The sequence below is a fragment of the Toxotes jaculatrix genome, chromosome 5 (genome assembly GCF_017976425.1).
Source record: "Toxotes jaculatrix isolate fToxJac2 chromosome 5, fToxJac2.pri, whole genome shotgun sequence".
Classification (NCBI taxonomy): Eukaryota; Metazoa; Chordata; class Actinopteri; family Toxotidae; genus Toxotes; species Toxotes jaculatrix.
In genome coordinates, this window is record NC_054398.1 from 13681198 (window position 1) to 13698282 (window position 17085).

A 17085-nucleotide genomic window follows, 5' to 3' on the forward strand; every position below is an offset into this window, starting at 1 on the left:
TGCTACAATTCTCCACACAGCTGAGAGGAGCTGCAAAGTCAGGTGATAAATCTCTGTGAGTGCCTATGAGAGACAGGTTTAATGTCACACACTAAAGTCTTACATATAACAAAGTATCATATTTTATAAGATCATATATTTGTATTTAAAATCTGAAAAGCATTAGTATCATATATAGCTGTCAAACAAATAAGAAATAACTAGAGCAGTAAAAACAATATTTGCCTCTGAATTGTTGTAAAGCAGAAGTAAGTTTTACTGTTATCAGTACAGTCAAAGGTTTCTGGACTGACTGTATGCAACTTAACAGAAAAAACAAGAATAATTAGTAATTAATACTTTATGATTGTACACTTTGTTACAAGGCAAGGACATTAAAAGCTATATATAATGTAGGAAATAGAAGAGGGGGAGAAGGAGACAGCATGTTGACATAAGCATCCTGATTCAAGTGGAACTGGTCCAAAGGCTTAGGCATTGCAGTGACATTACATCAACATTAGCTCAATCCCTAGAACCCCGGCCAACCACCAGAGGGTGATTCCCTAACTGGAGCGGCTTAATGTACGACTGCTAACACATTCGACAGAAGGTCATTGTTAGTCCAGCAGCACTGGAAAGATGTACCACAATCTCACAGAAACAGAAACACTTATGTGCTCTTTCTCTCTGTATGCGTGGCGCCAACACATGGTGTATACAACACACACACTGAGAGAGAGAGAGAGAGAGAGAGAGAGATGTAATTACTCCAAACATCTCTGACTGTGTGGTTGTGAAATGTGGAGACCATGTGTAAGGATTTAGATCCTGGTGACAACTGTTGATACACGACAACCCATCGGTTGCTGTAAAACACTTGAGACTGGAGATGTATACAAAGAGAGAAGACTCCCTCCTCAGTGATGACTGTGCATGCCCATGTGTTTGTGTGTGTGTCTGTCTAGGCGGTAGTGTGACTGAAGCCGTGAACTTTGTGGCACACTGTAAATTCCCCTGTAGGTGTGGTCCCTGCTCAGCTATGGCATTCATATAAAAGTTCCAGTGAAATGAATAAGTGTGTTGTTTCCTCTGCGCTGGAATGCCAATAACCATCCTGAGGGCACAGAGAGACTCTTTGTATCACTAGTGAAGCTGGAAGTTTGGAGAAAGAGCAATAACAAGTTTTGAGTGCAATTGGCGTGTTAATGTGGATTTATCCAAGTATGTGTGTACCATTGATCCAGTAGTCTTCAGAGATGTCTGTGCGTATGTAGTGCTGGTCAGGTGGAGGGCCAAGGGAGCGTGTGAATGTTGTGTCTTTGCCCAGGAAGTCTGAAGATGTGCCCGCATACAGGTACTGATCTGGACCAATTTCAGAGACAGGTCTATCAATTATGACATCAAAATATTCAGAAAAGAAATCAGCACATACAGTATATTATTATACATGAAAAGTTAGGTTGCAATTTTTATATTTAGATCAGAAAACAGATTTGACATTATTACATTATTATTTAGCTCATTTCACTGACTTGCCTCAGTGAACTCATAAAAAAACACAGACGGAGAAAGATTTCAAGAAACAAACACATGAAAGAAAGATAAGACTCATAAACATGTGTTGTTTACAACTCTCTGCCAAGAAACTTTGTCATTGCCTGAGAAATGTCTGCTTGCTTTTTTCTTGACCACAATAATTTGGAGAAAAGAGCTGGAAAAACAGATACATGAATACAAATTTACTCAAACGACTGAGTGGTGACATGAGAAGAAACACCATTTATTCCTGGGGATGTGGGGCTGTGGGGCTGTGCAGTAGTAAATTTCTGGTGCATGAGAGATAAGGCAGGCAGAGGACTGCTAAAGTCCTGTGTGATGGCTCATCCTACCTGTGAGGACTGAGGTGAATGGCTGCAAGGGATCAAAAGGACATTTCAACCTGCCAGACTCCACCGTACTAGACAGCAGTTGGAACACACCATCCTGAGAGACGAAAAGGAAGATAGTATTACATTTTCAAAAACTTTAATCCTGAACTCCTGTCTAAATTATTCTTGCTGGGATTCACTCACTCATATTTACTTTACCTCTCTGCGCCCAGTGATTTCAACGAAAGCACAGCTGGGGTGAAAGGCTCCTGTCCCACAGGCATAGACATGTGTCCGGTTGAAGTTGTGGAGCATCCTGACAAAGTTAGCACACTCCAACTGCGACAGGCAAGGACAGAAAAAGAGCAAGGATGAACTATGACGAAAAGCCTTATTGAACAGGTCTACTGTGTATTACAGCACACAGTGGTGAACAGATTTTGTGCACTTACATGTGCGTTTTTGCCCGCCAGTTTGCACATTTCAACTCTGTCCCGGGCAGCAGGCCAGTGAATCTAATGATAGATAAACAAAAAGGAAATCATTTTACATCTCATCATGTTGCCAACACATCAGCCTTTTAACTACGATTTCAAATCAGTCCTCATTCATTTATTTTCCATTTATGTGCTGCAAGAATTTAATGTTAGAGCTTTTTACATCTACAAAGAACTTGGAAACTGTCATTTACACGTCCATTAAATCTCTGTCAGTTTATTGCAGTTCTCTGTGTACCTTCTGTATAAAAACACAATATTTTACTTTACCTTTATTAGTCTGTTACCCTCTTCTCTTTTAACTTTAGAATTAATGCTTTATAATTAGTTACTCTCCATTTTGCATTTTTTTATCCACCTCAGCCATCTTTTGAGGTTATTAAACAACTGATCTCAATTATCCCTTTTTTTAACACCTCCGGGTGCTGGTACGAGACTTATCACATCCAGTGTCCCTTCAGTGTACCCCACCATGTTCACACATGTGTTATAACAGGCTTATGTGCTTAGCGTGTTACCTCCCCTAAATCCTACCAAGGAGAGCTATCGCCAGACTTATTCATGGTTCGACAGAGCCTTGATACGCATGCAAACACACTAGCACAAATATTAATACATCTCATGCATGCCGCTGAGGAATTCATACAGAAAACCAGCCTGACAATGTGATGTTTTGCCTGAATACAGTATATGGCCTGTGTAAGGGCTTATGTTAGTTTTGAAACCCAGAATATGAAATGATCAATGACCTAGTTTTACCAGAACACATGGGGATCTATAAACACTATAATGAAAAGTTCACAACGTAACAGCTATCTCCTGCTTACTAGCAAAATATTTTGCTGTGTTTTAGTGCCCCAGGGTCCTTTTCCAGGTATGCCACTTCATTAACTGATAAACACAAAGTCTGTATCTCTATATCATATTCACCGTCAAGGTCTGGTCCCAAAAAGCTCAGAGAATTAGCCTTTCTGGTGCTTATCTCCCATCAGTATCAATGACCAGAAAGACAACAAAAAGGCAACACTCTGAGAGCACGACTAAGAGTTATAACAACTAGATAACGATCAAATAAACACACTGTCGTCCCACTTGTCATCAACCTCAGCTGCATAAACACACACTCACATCTACAAACTTTAACATATGGCATCCGTCCCAATGCGTTTGTGTTTGTGTAAATGTGTGAGTGTGAGCGTGTGTACTCCATAAATGTGTGTATACTCTATGTGCAATTGAATCTGTGTGTGTGTGTGTGTGTGTGTGTGTGTGTGTGTGTATGTGTGTGTGTGTGCGTGTGTGTGTGTGTGTGTGTGTGTGTGTGTGTGTGCCCTCCAATGTGATGACCCTGACCTCACCAGACAGACAGTTTCAGACTGCTGTTGACTGAAAGGTGAGCTCTTCTCTTAAACAATAGACAGCTGAGAGCATTCCAGCTTAGCAAACCAGTAATGGAAAAATAATACCTTACATCACCCCACTTAATGGCAAGATAGGAATAAGTGGTATGAGCTGAAGTCTCCATAATAATGAGCTGTTCACAGCAAATAACTGAGGTTATTATATGACTCAAGTGACTCCAAGCACAATTTTGCATGTCTGGGGATTGGGTCACTCACTGTGTGTGGAGAAGATACTCTATCTTCTGTTCAAACCTTTATTTGTTCCAGCACCATCCCTCTGTCAGGAGGTGTGGGGACTCTTAAAGTGGCTGTAAACACTTGAAAGTCTACCTAATCAACATTTCATGTAAAGTAAATGTCCTGAAATGCTACAAAACCAAAAGCTGCCATTTATTTGGATTGTTCAAATACCTTCTTAATTTAATTTGCACACTTCTATTTTCTACTCTTCTCTGTATCATGTACCTTTCTGGGGGCTTTGGCCAGCTTGTCAAGGTCAAGCAGGTAGATGTGATCCTTGGCTCCCAACAGAAGAGGACCTCTCTCTTCATCCAACAGCAGTGAGTGGGAGTGCAGGCCATCAGAGGGGCCCAAAAACAGAGACACGCTGCCAGCCTGCAGCAGTTCTGGCCCAGTGAGAGAGACAGACAAGACATAACGATGAGATCAGAAAATCCCCGCATTACAGTGTATGAACAGAGCTGAAATGTAAAAATGCACCATCTAGCATTGAATTACAGTATGCTGAAAAAAATTCTTCAGCAGGATAACGCTGTCAAGCTTAACTTGTTCCCTGCACCGAAATCCCAAAGACAAGCTCTGGGTTTCCTCCTCTAGGTTAGAAACGAGTCTCGGCTTGATTTGAAGCTGCCTAATCCTCTGTGGTTCAACACCTTAACTACACACGCTGATAGAGAAGAGATACAGTTACAAGGACTTCAACAACACATTACTTCAGTTATGCATACCCTTATCAGGGTATTTTCATAGCTACTTCATCAATCATGGAGATAGTTTATACTAAAACCTACCTGTCTTTCTACCAATTCTTTCCTGACTAGACCTTATTTACAGAAGACTGAGCATCTTCATATACATGTGGCTCTATCATATACATGTCAAGGGCGATATGAGAGCAGGTGTAATGCCTTTTGCTCACCCATTAGATGATGGTATAGTTTGCTGTTGACTTCCATATAATTTATAGTGGCAATACTTTAAATATACTCCATATTCCATATAAAGAATTGAAATATACAGTATATAGGCTGTGTTTCAGTTAGTTGATCTTTGGACTCCCAGCTTCCAAAGTTCATTATAAAGAGAGTTTTCTGGAATCTGAAAACTGACTACATTCTCAGCTCAGTACTGTGTCCTTGATCTCCTTGATCTGAGGAAATCTCTTCTATCACTAGGCTCTTTTCAGTGTGCCAGTATAGCAACATGCCTTGAATAAACACTGGCTCAATGCGGGGGAGTCCTGTGGGAGTCACTCTGAAAGGATTGACATTGTGATTACCCTCTTGGTGTGAAGGACCGGAGAGGTTACCAACCTCCAATATTTGAACTTCTGGGACCCCTCCACACCACGCAATCCTGCTTAATACCTCTTTCTATACACAGGCTCACAGACACAGCACCCCCACATGCTCATATTTTTCACCCCTACACACACATCATGCCCACAGCAGCAGACTAAACCTCGGGGAGATTAGGCCTGCTAGCCCTTGGCTAACGCTAATCTGTTCTATAAACACGCAGCACTGTGAGCCCATTGAAACAGCCTGCGAAGCTGTGGCTGCTTAGCGTAGTGCTCCACACCTTACTCCAAAGAAAAGAGCTCTCAACACGTCTTGATTAGCTCCTCTGCTGGTGGTTTAAGTAAGACATCACCAAGCTGGCTTTCAGCCAACAGGTTTAGGCTCTTCTGATAAACTAGACTTAAGCACTATAATTCTATAATGCCTGATATTGTGCACGCATAGACAACCAAACTCAGGATAAGTAAGGCATTTATCAATGTCATTGTTGTCTTTTGTCTAAGAAGTTGAAATTAGCAAGAACTGGGGAAGATACATAGCTGCAATTATAATGACTCTGTGTATGAATTGTCCATATGTGCTGGTACGAGAATCACATTATTTAAGCAAGAATTAGCACAATATGTATTAGAAGTAACCTATAGACCATTATAGCTGCATTTAAGCCAGCTGAAATGAGGTAATTGTTTACATGTTGCTTGATCACAGCCTCAGACTGTGTTTAATATGCAGTGTAGGATGTTCTGTCCATGGTTTCAGAATACACAGAGTAACGTCACAGCCAGTATCAAATGTTAGGTCAGGAAGTAATGTAAATAAGAGCTCAAGAACAGCCAGATTTAATTCACTTAAAAGTGTTCTGATTTGCTGTTACTAAGTAAATTTGCTCACTAAATGGAGCAACTGTTTTAAAAAATAGACAGAAATATCCTTATATACTCTACTGTATATGGCTAATAAACTCTAGTGTATCGGCGTAACTTCATTCTTTTGGTTGCACATTAAGAACAAAAGCAAAAAAACCTGAGCGTGTATGATATTAAAGGTATTTAAATCATGACCAAATGATCTGACTTTTCAACTGGCAGAAGGTGATGTGTATGTTGTGGCTCTTAATGAAACCTGAACTTAATTCTTCAAGATGTGTTTTTCTGAGTTAGGGTCACAGGTTTGGAGTACAAGGTAGTTGTTTGGCGGTGTTCACTCAATCAGGGATGATTTCACTTTGATCGTTTCACCCTTCAATCACTGAAGCTGTGCTTTCACAGTAGGGTGATGTGATGTTTGAAGAGTGATCACTGCTGGGTGGTGCTGTTTTCGAGCAGCGTGCACTGACGAGATGATGACAAGCTGTGTGCATGATGTGTGCACTGGCTTGGAGGAGATTTTGCTTTTGATGGATTCTTTTTTGCTTCAGTCATTCTGACTGAGAGAGCCAAACATGGACATTGCTCTACTGTTGTTACTCTGAGGTCCAAGGGAAACCACCGCATACTGTAGTCAGATGGCCTTTCTCTTGAATGAACAGCAAAGTTTAGTCAGCCGTGCTCATAGTCAACACCAAGAAGCAAAGCCAAGACACACATTCTGACAGAGTATACGAAAAAAAAAAAATTTGTCTCAAATATCTAGGCCCAATAAAATGCAATCATATGAGAAATAATGAACTGCTCCATTTTATCAACTGGTTGGTTTGGAACAAACATAAAATAAAACAAACTGCAGAGCTAAATACTAGCCTAACGGCTGAGTAAACACTGTCCCTAGTCATCATTATTCCTGCAGCTACTTACATATATTTATGTTGGACAGTCAGGCCATACGTGTCTATCTATTTCCAGCCTTACTGGTTTTGGAAGCTTTTGACCAGAAGAGAGACTTTGGAGGTTGAAGTCAGAGTGAGTTTACTTTAAGGTCACAGTGGGAATTCAGTTTTATGGAGCAAGACTGAAGTTCATTTGTGTGGTTGTGTGCAGCTGATACATAGCATGAGGGATGGAGACTTTGAAGTGAAGTTTGCACTGGAGTTTAGAATGGGTTTTAAGGGGAGCAATAATTTAGCTTTCCCTCAGTGGCACAAAGCAAACAGACTCAGTCCACGCAAAACTAAACACATTGCTGAGACTGGCTGTTATACACACAGCAGACTGAAACGACAGTCTCCCATGGACCAGGAGCATCAACATGAAATGTATGTTCTGGATGTGACTTAGACTGTAAGGACTGGACTGCAACAACAGTGTATTTTATTACAAACCAACATTTGCCATTTTGTCATCACCATCATAAATTTTCAAAATATAAACCAGACTTCAGGTTAATTTAATAAGGATTTATGCTGATGAGAGGATTAAGAGATTGTGTTCAACTTGCACAAAAAGTGGCTACAAAACATTCCCATGCTCATAAAAAGTGACAAACTGGGAATTATGAAGTGGGTTAATGGATCAGTAAATGGATCTTAAATCTCGTTCTACTTCAACAGTGCGACTAAGTGTGCTAACCTCATTTTTCACTTTTCTCCTTGGCTGTGTGCAGAAAGTCGCAAGAGAAACAGAGACCAGTGGGGAACAAGTGTTACCTACAGAGAAAGTCAAAGCTAAACACAGCCTTAAAAGATGCACGATGAATCGCTCAAACAGAAAAAGACAACAACACAAGGGAACCATAGGTGTGAATCACAGTCAATCGCCTCATTTAGTGCTACAACTCCAACAAGGTGAAAATGCACTGATGATGAAGGTTTTCATGAGATTTAATATGTTAAATGACCTTACCCAAACTTTATTTTGCTCTCAAAAAAGCAAAAGGGAAAAGATTATCAAAGTAAATGTAAATATGTAGTGTCAATAAAATTAACAGACAAATCAACAATATTTCAGTTCTTACCTCTGTGGCTGAGTTTGACCCTGGGGACACTCTGTTTGAAACCTGCTCCAAAAGAGAGAGTGGCCAAGAACATCAGACCCACTAATGGGACCCCAGGATGGGATAGCACCTTAATCCTCTTCCCTTTGCCGTCATAATTACTGCCAGACATGCAGAACCAAGGCCCAGCTTCATTAAGACTCTGATTACCAGAGTCCTCTTTCTTCATGGTGTGTGGAGTGATCTTGTTCCGTTTTCACTCTGTCCTCTTCTGCAACCCTGGAGGGAGACCGGTATAAGGAGTCAAGCTAGGGAGGAGCAATCATAAGTGTGTGTGTGTGTGTGTGTGTGTGTGTGTGTGTGTGTGTGTGTGCATTAGCATGTGTGGAGTCTCATCTAACTTCACGCAGGACATGTACACAAGTATCTGTCGTGACTATTCATCTGGTTCACCATGGAGCCCTACAGGCATGTCCCCTCTCTTTACCCCATCCTGCATCAGCTGTTGATTGTCACTGGCTTTCCTTTTGTGTCGCCTTTAAATCTGTTTGCCCAAAACAAAGGTCAGGCTAACAAAGCAGTCACATTGTACTATCTTTCACCCAGCTATACCTCTTTCAGTCTCTCTTTCTCTATCTTCCATCTCCTTCTCACATGGGTAACTCGTTTAATTCTTTACCTGAATGATACTTGTCAATAGTTTCAGCATTGGCTGATGACCCTGTCAGCTCCTCCTTTATGTCGTGTAAAAAAAAATGGGCCATGTCTTATCTAGGACTTCACAGTGCATTAAAGAGGCCTCTAGCGAAGACATTAGCTCAAACTCTGTGAAAAGTGAGTTGTATGAACAGTCATGGGAACACTCACTGGCTTTTCTGTTGCTAATAATCAAGGAGAACTTGAGCGATGTGAGGTAACTGAACATAGAACAAAGTCATAACACTGTAGGTTTTTTTTCAGTAAGGAAAAAGAAATATTTAAGCACTGGAAATGTGCAAATGTGACAACATTTCAATCCCAGTAATTTGGACCATGACAGAGCAAGATTCAACTGGAAATGAACAGTTTATAGCTAATAATTTATAGCTATCTATGAATCTGCATTCTGTTTACTTAATGAACTGTTTCTGATTTAATCTGAATCAGGTGCAAATCAGCACAATTACATACATATTAACATTATATTTGTGCCACCACTAAGGAAAATGTTGTGACTTGTTGTGCCTGCATTGCTGCACTTTCCACAGCCGCCTAGCTACAAATTAACCAGACAATCAATGAAGAAATTAATGAATGCATCAGAAGAATGCCTCCCCCCTCAGACCTTATTGCTACATCTCCCTCATTACTTTCCTTCCACCCCCATCTCAGATAACACACATCAACTTGTCTTGTGACAACATAAACACTGTCAGCCTAAATTAATAGACCTGCTGTGGCAAACACACTCACATTTCTTAAATACTGAAGCCAGGCATGATGCTTCCAGTTGGAAGATTTGGAGACACAGACAAGAAGAGACATAATCACAGTTTGGGCAAAATCTATGCAGCGCCTATGAAATTATAAAAGGTGACATTCTGAACACATATATTCAGTCACACCTACAAACACAGATCTGCATTGCATGATAAAATATACAATGGAATATGACATGGAATTTAATTCCATTTATCACTTCAATTCATTTATTTCTATTCATTTATTCAAGCACCCCATGGCTTTAAACTGGAGAGGATTAGGCCCTGATAAACAGACTGCTGTTTATTTAAGATGACAAATTGAGGCACCTTCACACCTTCAGGGTTACAAATACAGATATAGAGCTGTGTGTGATGGATGGGCAATCACCAAAGAGAGTGAGACAGTGAGAAGGTTTCAATCTGTGCAGTCTTTGCACACTTTGTGAGAGACAGTGATAGTGCTGGTGGTGGGGCTCGTCCTCCCAACAGTATCTTCAGGGGAGCACTGACACGATTTCACCCAAGTGAGTGGCATTCAAGTAATGTATCTCTCTTCACCGCTTGAGTGCCCACATCTATCAGCAGTACAGGCCTGTGCGGCACCCCTCTAGAAAAATGGGCCCCGAACAAAGGAGAAAGCTCAAGTGTTGGAAGAGGAGTATTAAAAACTCCCCACAAAGGAGAAAGCTCAAGTGTTGGAAGAGGAGTATTAAAAACTCCCCATCTGTTGAGAAAAGGATGACAACAGGAGATCAACACACACTGTAGTAAGGAAAGACATAATATATGCTGCAAGTCAGCCAATGCAGCAGAAAGAGAGAATAATAAAGATGAAAAGGGAGATAGAGAAAAGAGTGTGAAGAGGAAGGGAAACAGACAGCTTGTGCCATGTGGGTTAAGCTAACACCCCTGTTTCCTGGCAGCTAGAGTCCCTGTTGTCTTTGGCAGCATGGCCGGCACACGGTGCAGGGGGTGATGGGAAACAATCCTGATGGCGATGGTGACAGATTTAAAGCTAGCAGCCAGCAGAGCGCTGCTGCTGCTCTAGCATATAGCATCTTACAAGTGTCACCTCCTCAATTAAACTGGCTTCCGGTTTGGCCTCAGCATCAAACAAACGCAGTGCGCGTGTGCCATAGACCAACCATTCAACAGCAGCCATCAATCAACAACGGTCCAAAATCAAGAAGTTTGGATGCTGTACAAGAAATTTAAACTAGCTGTACTTTGAAAAGTTAAAATATTCCCAGTAGAAGCTGTCAGCGGTCATGAGGAAGGAGCAGATGGTGAAGAAGTGTTCTGGCCATGGGCATTCTCACACTGAGACCACCCCCAATGAGGCATTTAGCAACACCCAGGTGCTCTGTAGAGTACACTATTATCAAACCCCTCCATCTCCACAGGACAGAGTGCATTAGCACAGCTATTTGTCTTTATTCCCTGACCACAGGCATTGACCTGGCATAACAACATAGGTAATTGTTTCTAGCTCTCAAGACATTAGTTGTTTTTCTTGGCAACAGTCAATCATCTTTTTTTTTTTTTGCCTTGCATTTAAGCAGGCATGTAACTCCCCTGTGAGTCTGCGTGAGTTCATGTCTCATAGGGAAAATACAGGACTGCCACCAGGCCACACTGTTTGTGTTTTCACTAAACACAAACTATAAAACACATACAAGAATCTTTAAATTTTAAGTGTTTTGTTACAACTCCAGTTATAGATGGCAGTAAAGGTGGAAACACAACACTGTTTAAATAATGACAAGCACCATTCTTACTCTTTATGTCTCAACACTGTAATATACTACATATTTTAGCTAAAGTAAACATCAAGGCAGCAAGCTGTATTTCATCTCACTCAACACTTTAACCACAAACATTACCACAACTTATCTGAGTGAAACACCATGTCTATCAGCACAGCATGCTCATCTCTTGGGAAATTACATATCACTACAAAAAATGAATGCAAAATAAATTGCCAAAATATCCCCTTACACACAAAATTCAATCATCCAAACATGGTGATCGAGACCGAGATGGACTTTGAAGTTGAAAACACTGCAGTAAATTAGCCCTAAATAGATGAATGAATGCATAGAACAACACATGTTAGGTAGGGATATCTAATACCTCTCCATGGACTAGAGCAGGGATCATTTGATCCCTTGCCATTAGGAAAGTCTGTATTTCCTGCAGTCGTTTACATTCTAATAAATCCTATAAATCAGATATCCACAGGCTGCCTAATTACAAAGTGCTCCTCTCACACGGTGGGAGTCCTGACAGTGAACTCCGCTGCCCTAGCAAAAGAGTTGGAAATTTCTCAAAGCGAATCATTCAGGCCCTTTTTTGACTCGTATAAACACATTCACAGCACTACATTAAAAATAACAGTTATCACATGACAATCCCACTTTGCTTGAAACCTCGTCGCATGAAATCAGTGAATGGTAATGCCCAGACGAGGGGACATTCCAGCAGAATTCCTTCCGTTTTGGAAGTGAAGAGTATGTCTGTGGGGAAAAACCAAAGGAGATGGATAAAATTCCAACCCCGGGGTCCTGTCTGTCCACATTTTGTTCCTCCCTAAGCTGTTATCTGAAAACACTGGTAAGAGAATACTCTGTGCAACTGCTGGTATGGTAACCAAATACACCACAGCCGGATAATAGTGCATGTGCTGCCTTTGTTAAAGACTGGCTTTATGTTTAATGTTGCGGTTTAATCCTCCAATCTTTGCAGAATTGAAGACAGAGCCCACAGATCCTCAGCTCGGCCAAATGCAACTGAGACAGTGCCAGCTCAGGTCTGCTGCTGTCACACCAAGGGTGAACGGGGTGGTAGGAGAGCGGGGGTGGAAAGTGATACTGGATCTGTGGTTTAACTTTTCTGTATAGAGAGAGGATGAAAATGGAAACATGAACATGAAGTGGAAACAAAGTCGAGTGCTTTTTCAAAACAGAGAGCAAAGCAAGTAACTAAGACAACACCGTGTACATAAACATGCAGATCGGCTTGTTGATAAGGAACAGCAAAACAAGCAACTCTACACATGTTGAACAGGGCATGACCCGGGCGTGCAGCTCTGAAGGTGAATGAGTGTCTGCATGTATGAACATATGTGTGTGAGTGTGTATGTAAGCTGATACCATCCTGAAGTAGGCAGATGGGAGCAGTAGGGCATGAAAACAGTGACTGACAGTTTTAAGTGCTCTCACTTGTCTGCTGATGGCCTGAAGACACAAGGATACACCCATGTATGCTATGCAACAACTCCTCTCAAGAGTGTTACTGTCTTCTGCAAATGTGGGGAGTAAATCTATTGTTCTTTCTCAAACCAAAGAAGGCTTTTGTTATGCGGTTATCTATGCACCAGCCTCAATACAGTTCATTACAGACAGGGGAAACCGAGAGGCCACAGAGCTGCAGGGCAGGCAAACCCAGCCGGGCTGTCTGTCTGCAAGTCATTGGCACCTAGCTGCTGTAGACTCTCTAAACACGCTAACATCAGCACTGCAGTAAAGGTGCCCTAGCTCCTCTGTCCGTCTCAACCGAAGAATTCTGGAAACATGACCTTATAAGGATACGCCAGTGTGCAGCATAGCTACAAGTATGTTTTAATAACACTTTCCACCCAAAACCTGTTGAGTTTTGAGAAAGCACTCTTTCAGTTTTTAGTTTTCATCACTGTCCAGGAAAAAGCCTCAGTGTGAACTGCATGACGCTGTCACAGAGCGCAGGAATGGTGCTGTAGGCCATTCAAAACACCGCCGAATAATGATGCTGTGATTTTAGGGAGATGTTGGATCAGTCCATGCCCGCCTCACAGAACAGGAGTGAATTAAAGTACACAGGAGGTCAGGGTTAGCACAGCATGGGTTTTTAACTGACTGATATAGAACGCAAACAAACCCACATACCCTTCATTCAGTTTCACATAATAACTTATCATCAAATTTACTTTCCCAATCATACCAGGGCTCTCGCAAAGAGGAGATTAGAGTAAAGTTTCAGCCACAAAGTGTGTTGTCACCCAGCTAAAGCCTCTTCAAAGTCCTCAGAGCTCACAAGCGTACATCTCCAGGCTGTGATTTCAGGGGCAGTCCTCAGCCTGCCCCATCCCGAGTCAAGTAAACCTGTAACTGCCTGTGAATACACCAGTCTGTATTTAGTATGCCTGGCAGACACCGTCTCACTGACGTAACGATTGGACAGTGTTTAAAGGAGAAAATCAGACAAGATTTTCTGTGCTGTCTTTCTGTGGCCCGAAGCAGAAATCATTTATTTACCTCAGTCATGCTGATCGAAAGCCCTGAAACACTGCCAGAGAAATCAATATCCACACAACTGCCATCTCTCCCTCCCTCTGCCTCCCTTCAACAGTTTCTTTGCCTCTCTCACAACAACCTGCTCTACCCAAAGCTCCTTGTAGGGAGTTGGATAAACCTTTAGAAGTGCAGTAAGTGAAGAGTGGGTCCTTGAGGCTGTTAGATATACAGGCAGGAGAAGGATGGCTAAATAACTACATGACTATCCCACAAGACTGTTTTTATGCCTTTCTGCTGCACAGTAAACCACAGAACTACAGTGTACACACACATTCAATGAGCTCCATAGCTAAAGCAAGTATTTTCACTACAACATATTTAATGGACTGTAGAATCTAGTCCCATTCAATTTGAAGGTATTCTGAGCCCCAACAATGACCCTCTGCTCACTGTCCCAATGCTCATCAAACACCATCCAAAGATTCTGCCACTAAACCAACTCTGCCTCCACAGATCTCTCTGTGATGAAAAGTAAAATATGAATGCATTAATTTGATGCTGAAAAACAGACTGCATCAAGTAAACAGACCGAATCAATTAAAATACATAAATTTCCAGCCTCTGCTCTGTTAACATACCATCTACACATGACTGTTCACACAAGCAAGAAACACATCCCTGCTCTCTAGGGAACAGCATTCATTACCAAGAATGGTGGTTCTGGAGAAGAAAAATGGATTACATGCCTCTTATGGCTTGATAAAAGTGTCTAACATCTTCAACTAATAATCTTTTCAGAAACCACTGTACTACCTGGAAAGGTTTTTATCACCATGTTTAAAACAAAGCTGTTTTCTGAATTTCTTAAAAGTTAAAATTGTTGGGGATATATCTATATATTAAAAAAATATATTCAAATAGAACTTAAAAGCTAGAGAAGCAGTCGAAAATATCAGCTATTAAAATCAGGTAGACACGTTTACAGAAAAGCAAAGTGTGTAAATCTAGGGGAAAAAAGTCTACTAAGGTATAAAGCCAAATCTACAAACTCTAGAGAGAGAAAAACATTATATGAAGTTAAACGACATGAAATGAAACAAAACTAAAACCTGTACCAACAGATATTCCTTTAGGCAATCAACTTTATACTTTAATTATAACTCAAACCATGTGGATTCCCTGTGTTAACTCGGTTAATTAATTTAACGGATCAAACTGGAAAGGCAGTGACTGAGTAAACATAATAAAACCAGCGCATTAATTAAAACGCCACAGCGACACAGACGTCTAAGGTTTGAATAAACAGGAGATTGACATTATCGCGACTGTCGTTTCATCTTACCTGCGCTCTGAACTTCGTCTCCCCTCACACGCAACACATGCCCACGCTGCGGAGCGTCACTCTCTTTAATTGAAAGTTGCCCGACGCACAAAGAAAAGCAACCAAAAGTATGACACGAGCACAGCGTCGTCCAAAAGAAAAGTGGATGGATAAACTGGATACTTTCTCCCAGATATTTCCACTCCCCTTAATTGTTGTTAAACGCACGCCAGCACTCTTGAACTCTTGGTGCACTGTGTGTGCGCGCGCGTCTGTGTGTGTGTGTGTTGGATGGCTGGTTATTCTGTGGCCGGTCGCCCAGGGAAAGACAGACGGTAAACTCCCAATTATGTTGCTGCTCCTGCAGGGGTGGGGCCCTCAGCATCGGTATCGCTGCCAGCAAGGACTGAGTCGAGACCTTAGTGGTCCTCGGGTCCTGCCCAAACCGTGTGTTTTTTAAACATAATTTTCTTTTTCTTTTTTTCCCTCTCAATTCTCTATCAAGACTGTAGTTGTAAATCTTATTTAAAAGTTGTTTATACATGGATTCTGGTCCACATGTGCTGCAGCCCTTCTTCAGAGGAGCAACCAGGCAACTCAAAAGATGTTCTTATTAATGGCTTATAACTGAGCTGAAATTAGCGCAAATAAAGTCTTAAGGCTGCATAACCTGAAAGTGGTAGCAAAAAATTAAGATACAGTGAGCTCACTAGATTGATTTGCATGCCACAGATACAGAATAAGAATATTGGAATACTGGGTGGAGAGCTAAAAAAAAACATTGCATGATGATTTTCTAGTAAATGGGAGTTACTCAAGTGGATGTGATCATGAAAATGTGTGTCATGCCTCTGTGGCCTTGTTAAATTAGCGATGTGTGGACATGCATGTCCAGTCAAGACCCATACTGATCATCTTTCTGAACCTAGTGTTTGCTTCTCTGGGTTTCCCTTAAGTGCTGGTGAGAGGAAAGATCCAACAGCTGTATGTGGGTTCAGGCAGCAGATGCCGCAGGGTGAGACGGCTTTGCTGCGAGTCTTCTAGACAGGAGCGTGCAGTCTCAATCCCCTGGCTGATTTTGAAGTAAACATGAATTTCTTTGGCTCTCTCCTACATGTAAACACAGACACTAGTCAGTTCAGATTCACACATTTTTTTCTTCTAGCAGAAGTTGTGGAAGCCAAGTACACACAGCAGTCACATTCATTCCAGATTGAGATGTCGGACCCAGAAAAGAGAGTTGCATTCTGTTCCACTCATAAGTAGAGATGGGATATGCTTGTTATTGCACTTTGGTGGTTATTAACCTATTCCTACTCCGGCTCTGGGTGTGTAACTAAGCAGATGTGTCAGGGTCCCAGTTACCTAAAAGGTTTAGGTTATAGGTTAACAGGTTAAAACAGTGTCCTCCCTCCCTGCTGGGACATTCAGTGTCAGGGTGTGTGTTTCCTCCGGACAACTCCCTCACGCACACACAAACAGAGTAAACCCATAAGTGATGAGCAGCACTGATGACAAGAAATTGCGTAAAAGACTGAACTCTGTCCAATGTCCATTCCATCCCTGCCCATTCTCCTGAGAGTTGTACTAAACATTTTATGTGCTCCTGTACTGTGAGGACCAAATTTCCACACAAATGAAAGCTAAATTTTGATCATTCTTCTTCCCTGATATGGACCGAAGGGCACATGGATACATTTCACAAGCTCCAGACACATGTTAAACAATTATGTAATTAGGTTTTTGTTACAGATATGATAGGAAATGAGGGAGAGAGACCGGTAACAAAGGTCCCCTGCTGGATTAAAAGTCGAGGACATTGCAGTTCACAGTCTGTATCGTAACTCTTAGGCTACTCCAGCACCCCAAAG

General features: G+C 41.5%; 1 protein-coding gene across 2 annotated transcripts in view; it reads right to left on the reverse strand.

Moving 5' to 3' along the window:
• The window catches only part of sema3d (sema domain, immunoglobulin domain (Ig), short basic domain, secreted, (semaphorin) 3D), a 28907-nt gene extending 13426 nt beyond the window's left edge, over nt 1-15481 (reverse strand). For both annotated transcript variants that reach the window (XM_041038095.1, XM_041038094.1), the window contains exons 1-7: nt 15236-15481; nt 8181-8438; nt 4216-4376; nt 2303-2365; nt 2070-2189; nt 1872-1965; nt 1216-1344 (exon numbers count right to left, since the gene is read on the reverse strand). In XM_041038095.1, the coding sequence (XP_040894029.1) occupies nt 1216-1344; nt 1872-1965; nt 2070-2189; nt 2303-2365; nt 4216-4376; nt 8181-8388 (775 nt within the window). In that variant the 5' untranslated portion in view covers nt 8389-8438; nt 15236-15481. The remainder of the gene's footprint in view (nt 1-1215; nt 1345-1871; nt 1966-2069; nt 2190-2302; nt 2366-4215; nt 4377-8180; nt 8439-15235) is intronic.
• Between the last annotated feature and the right edge of the window lie 1604 nt (nt 15482-17085).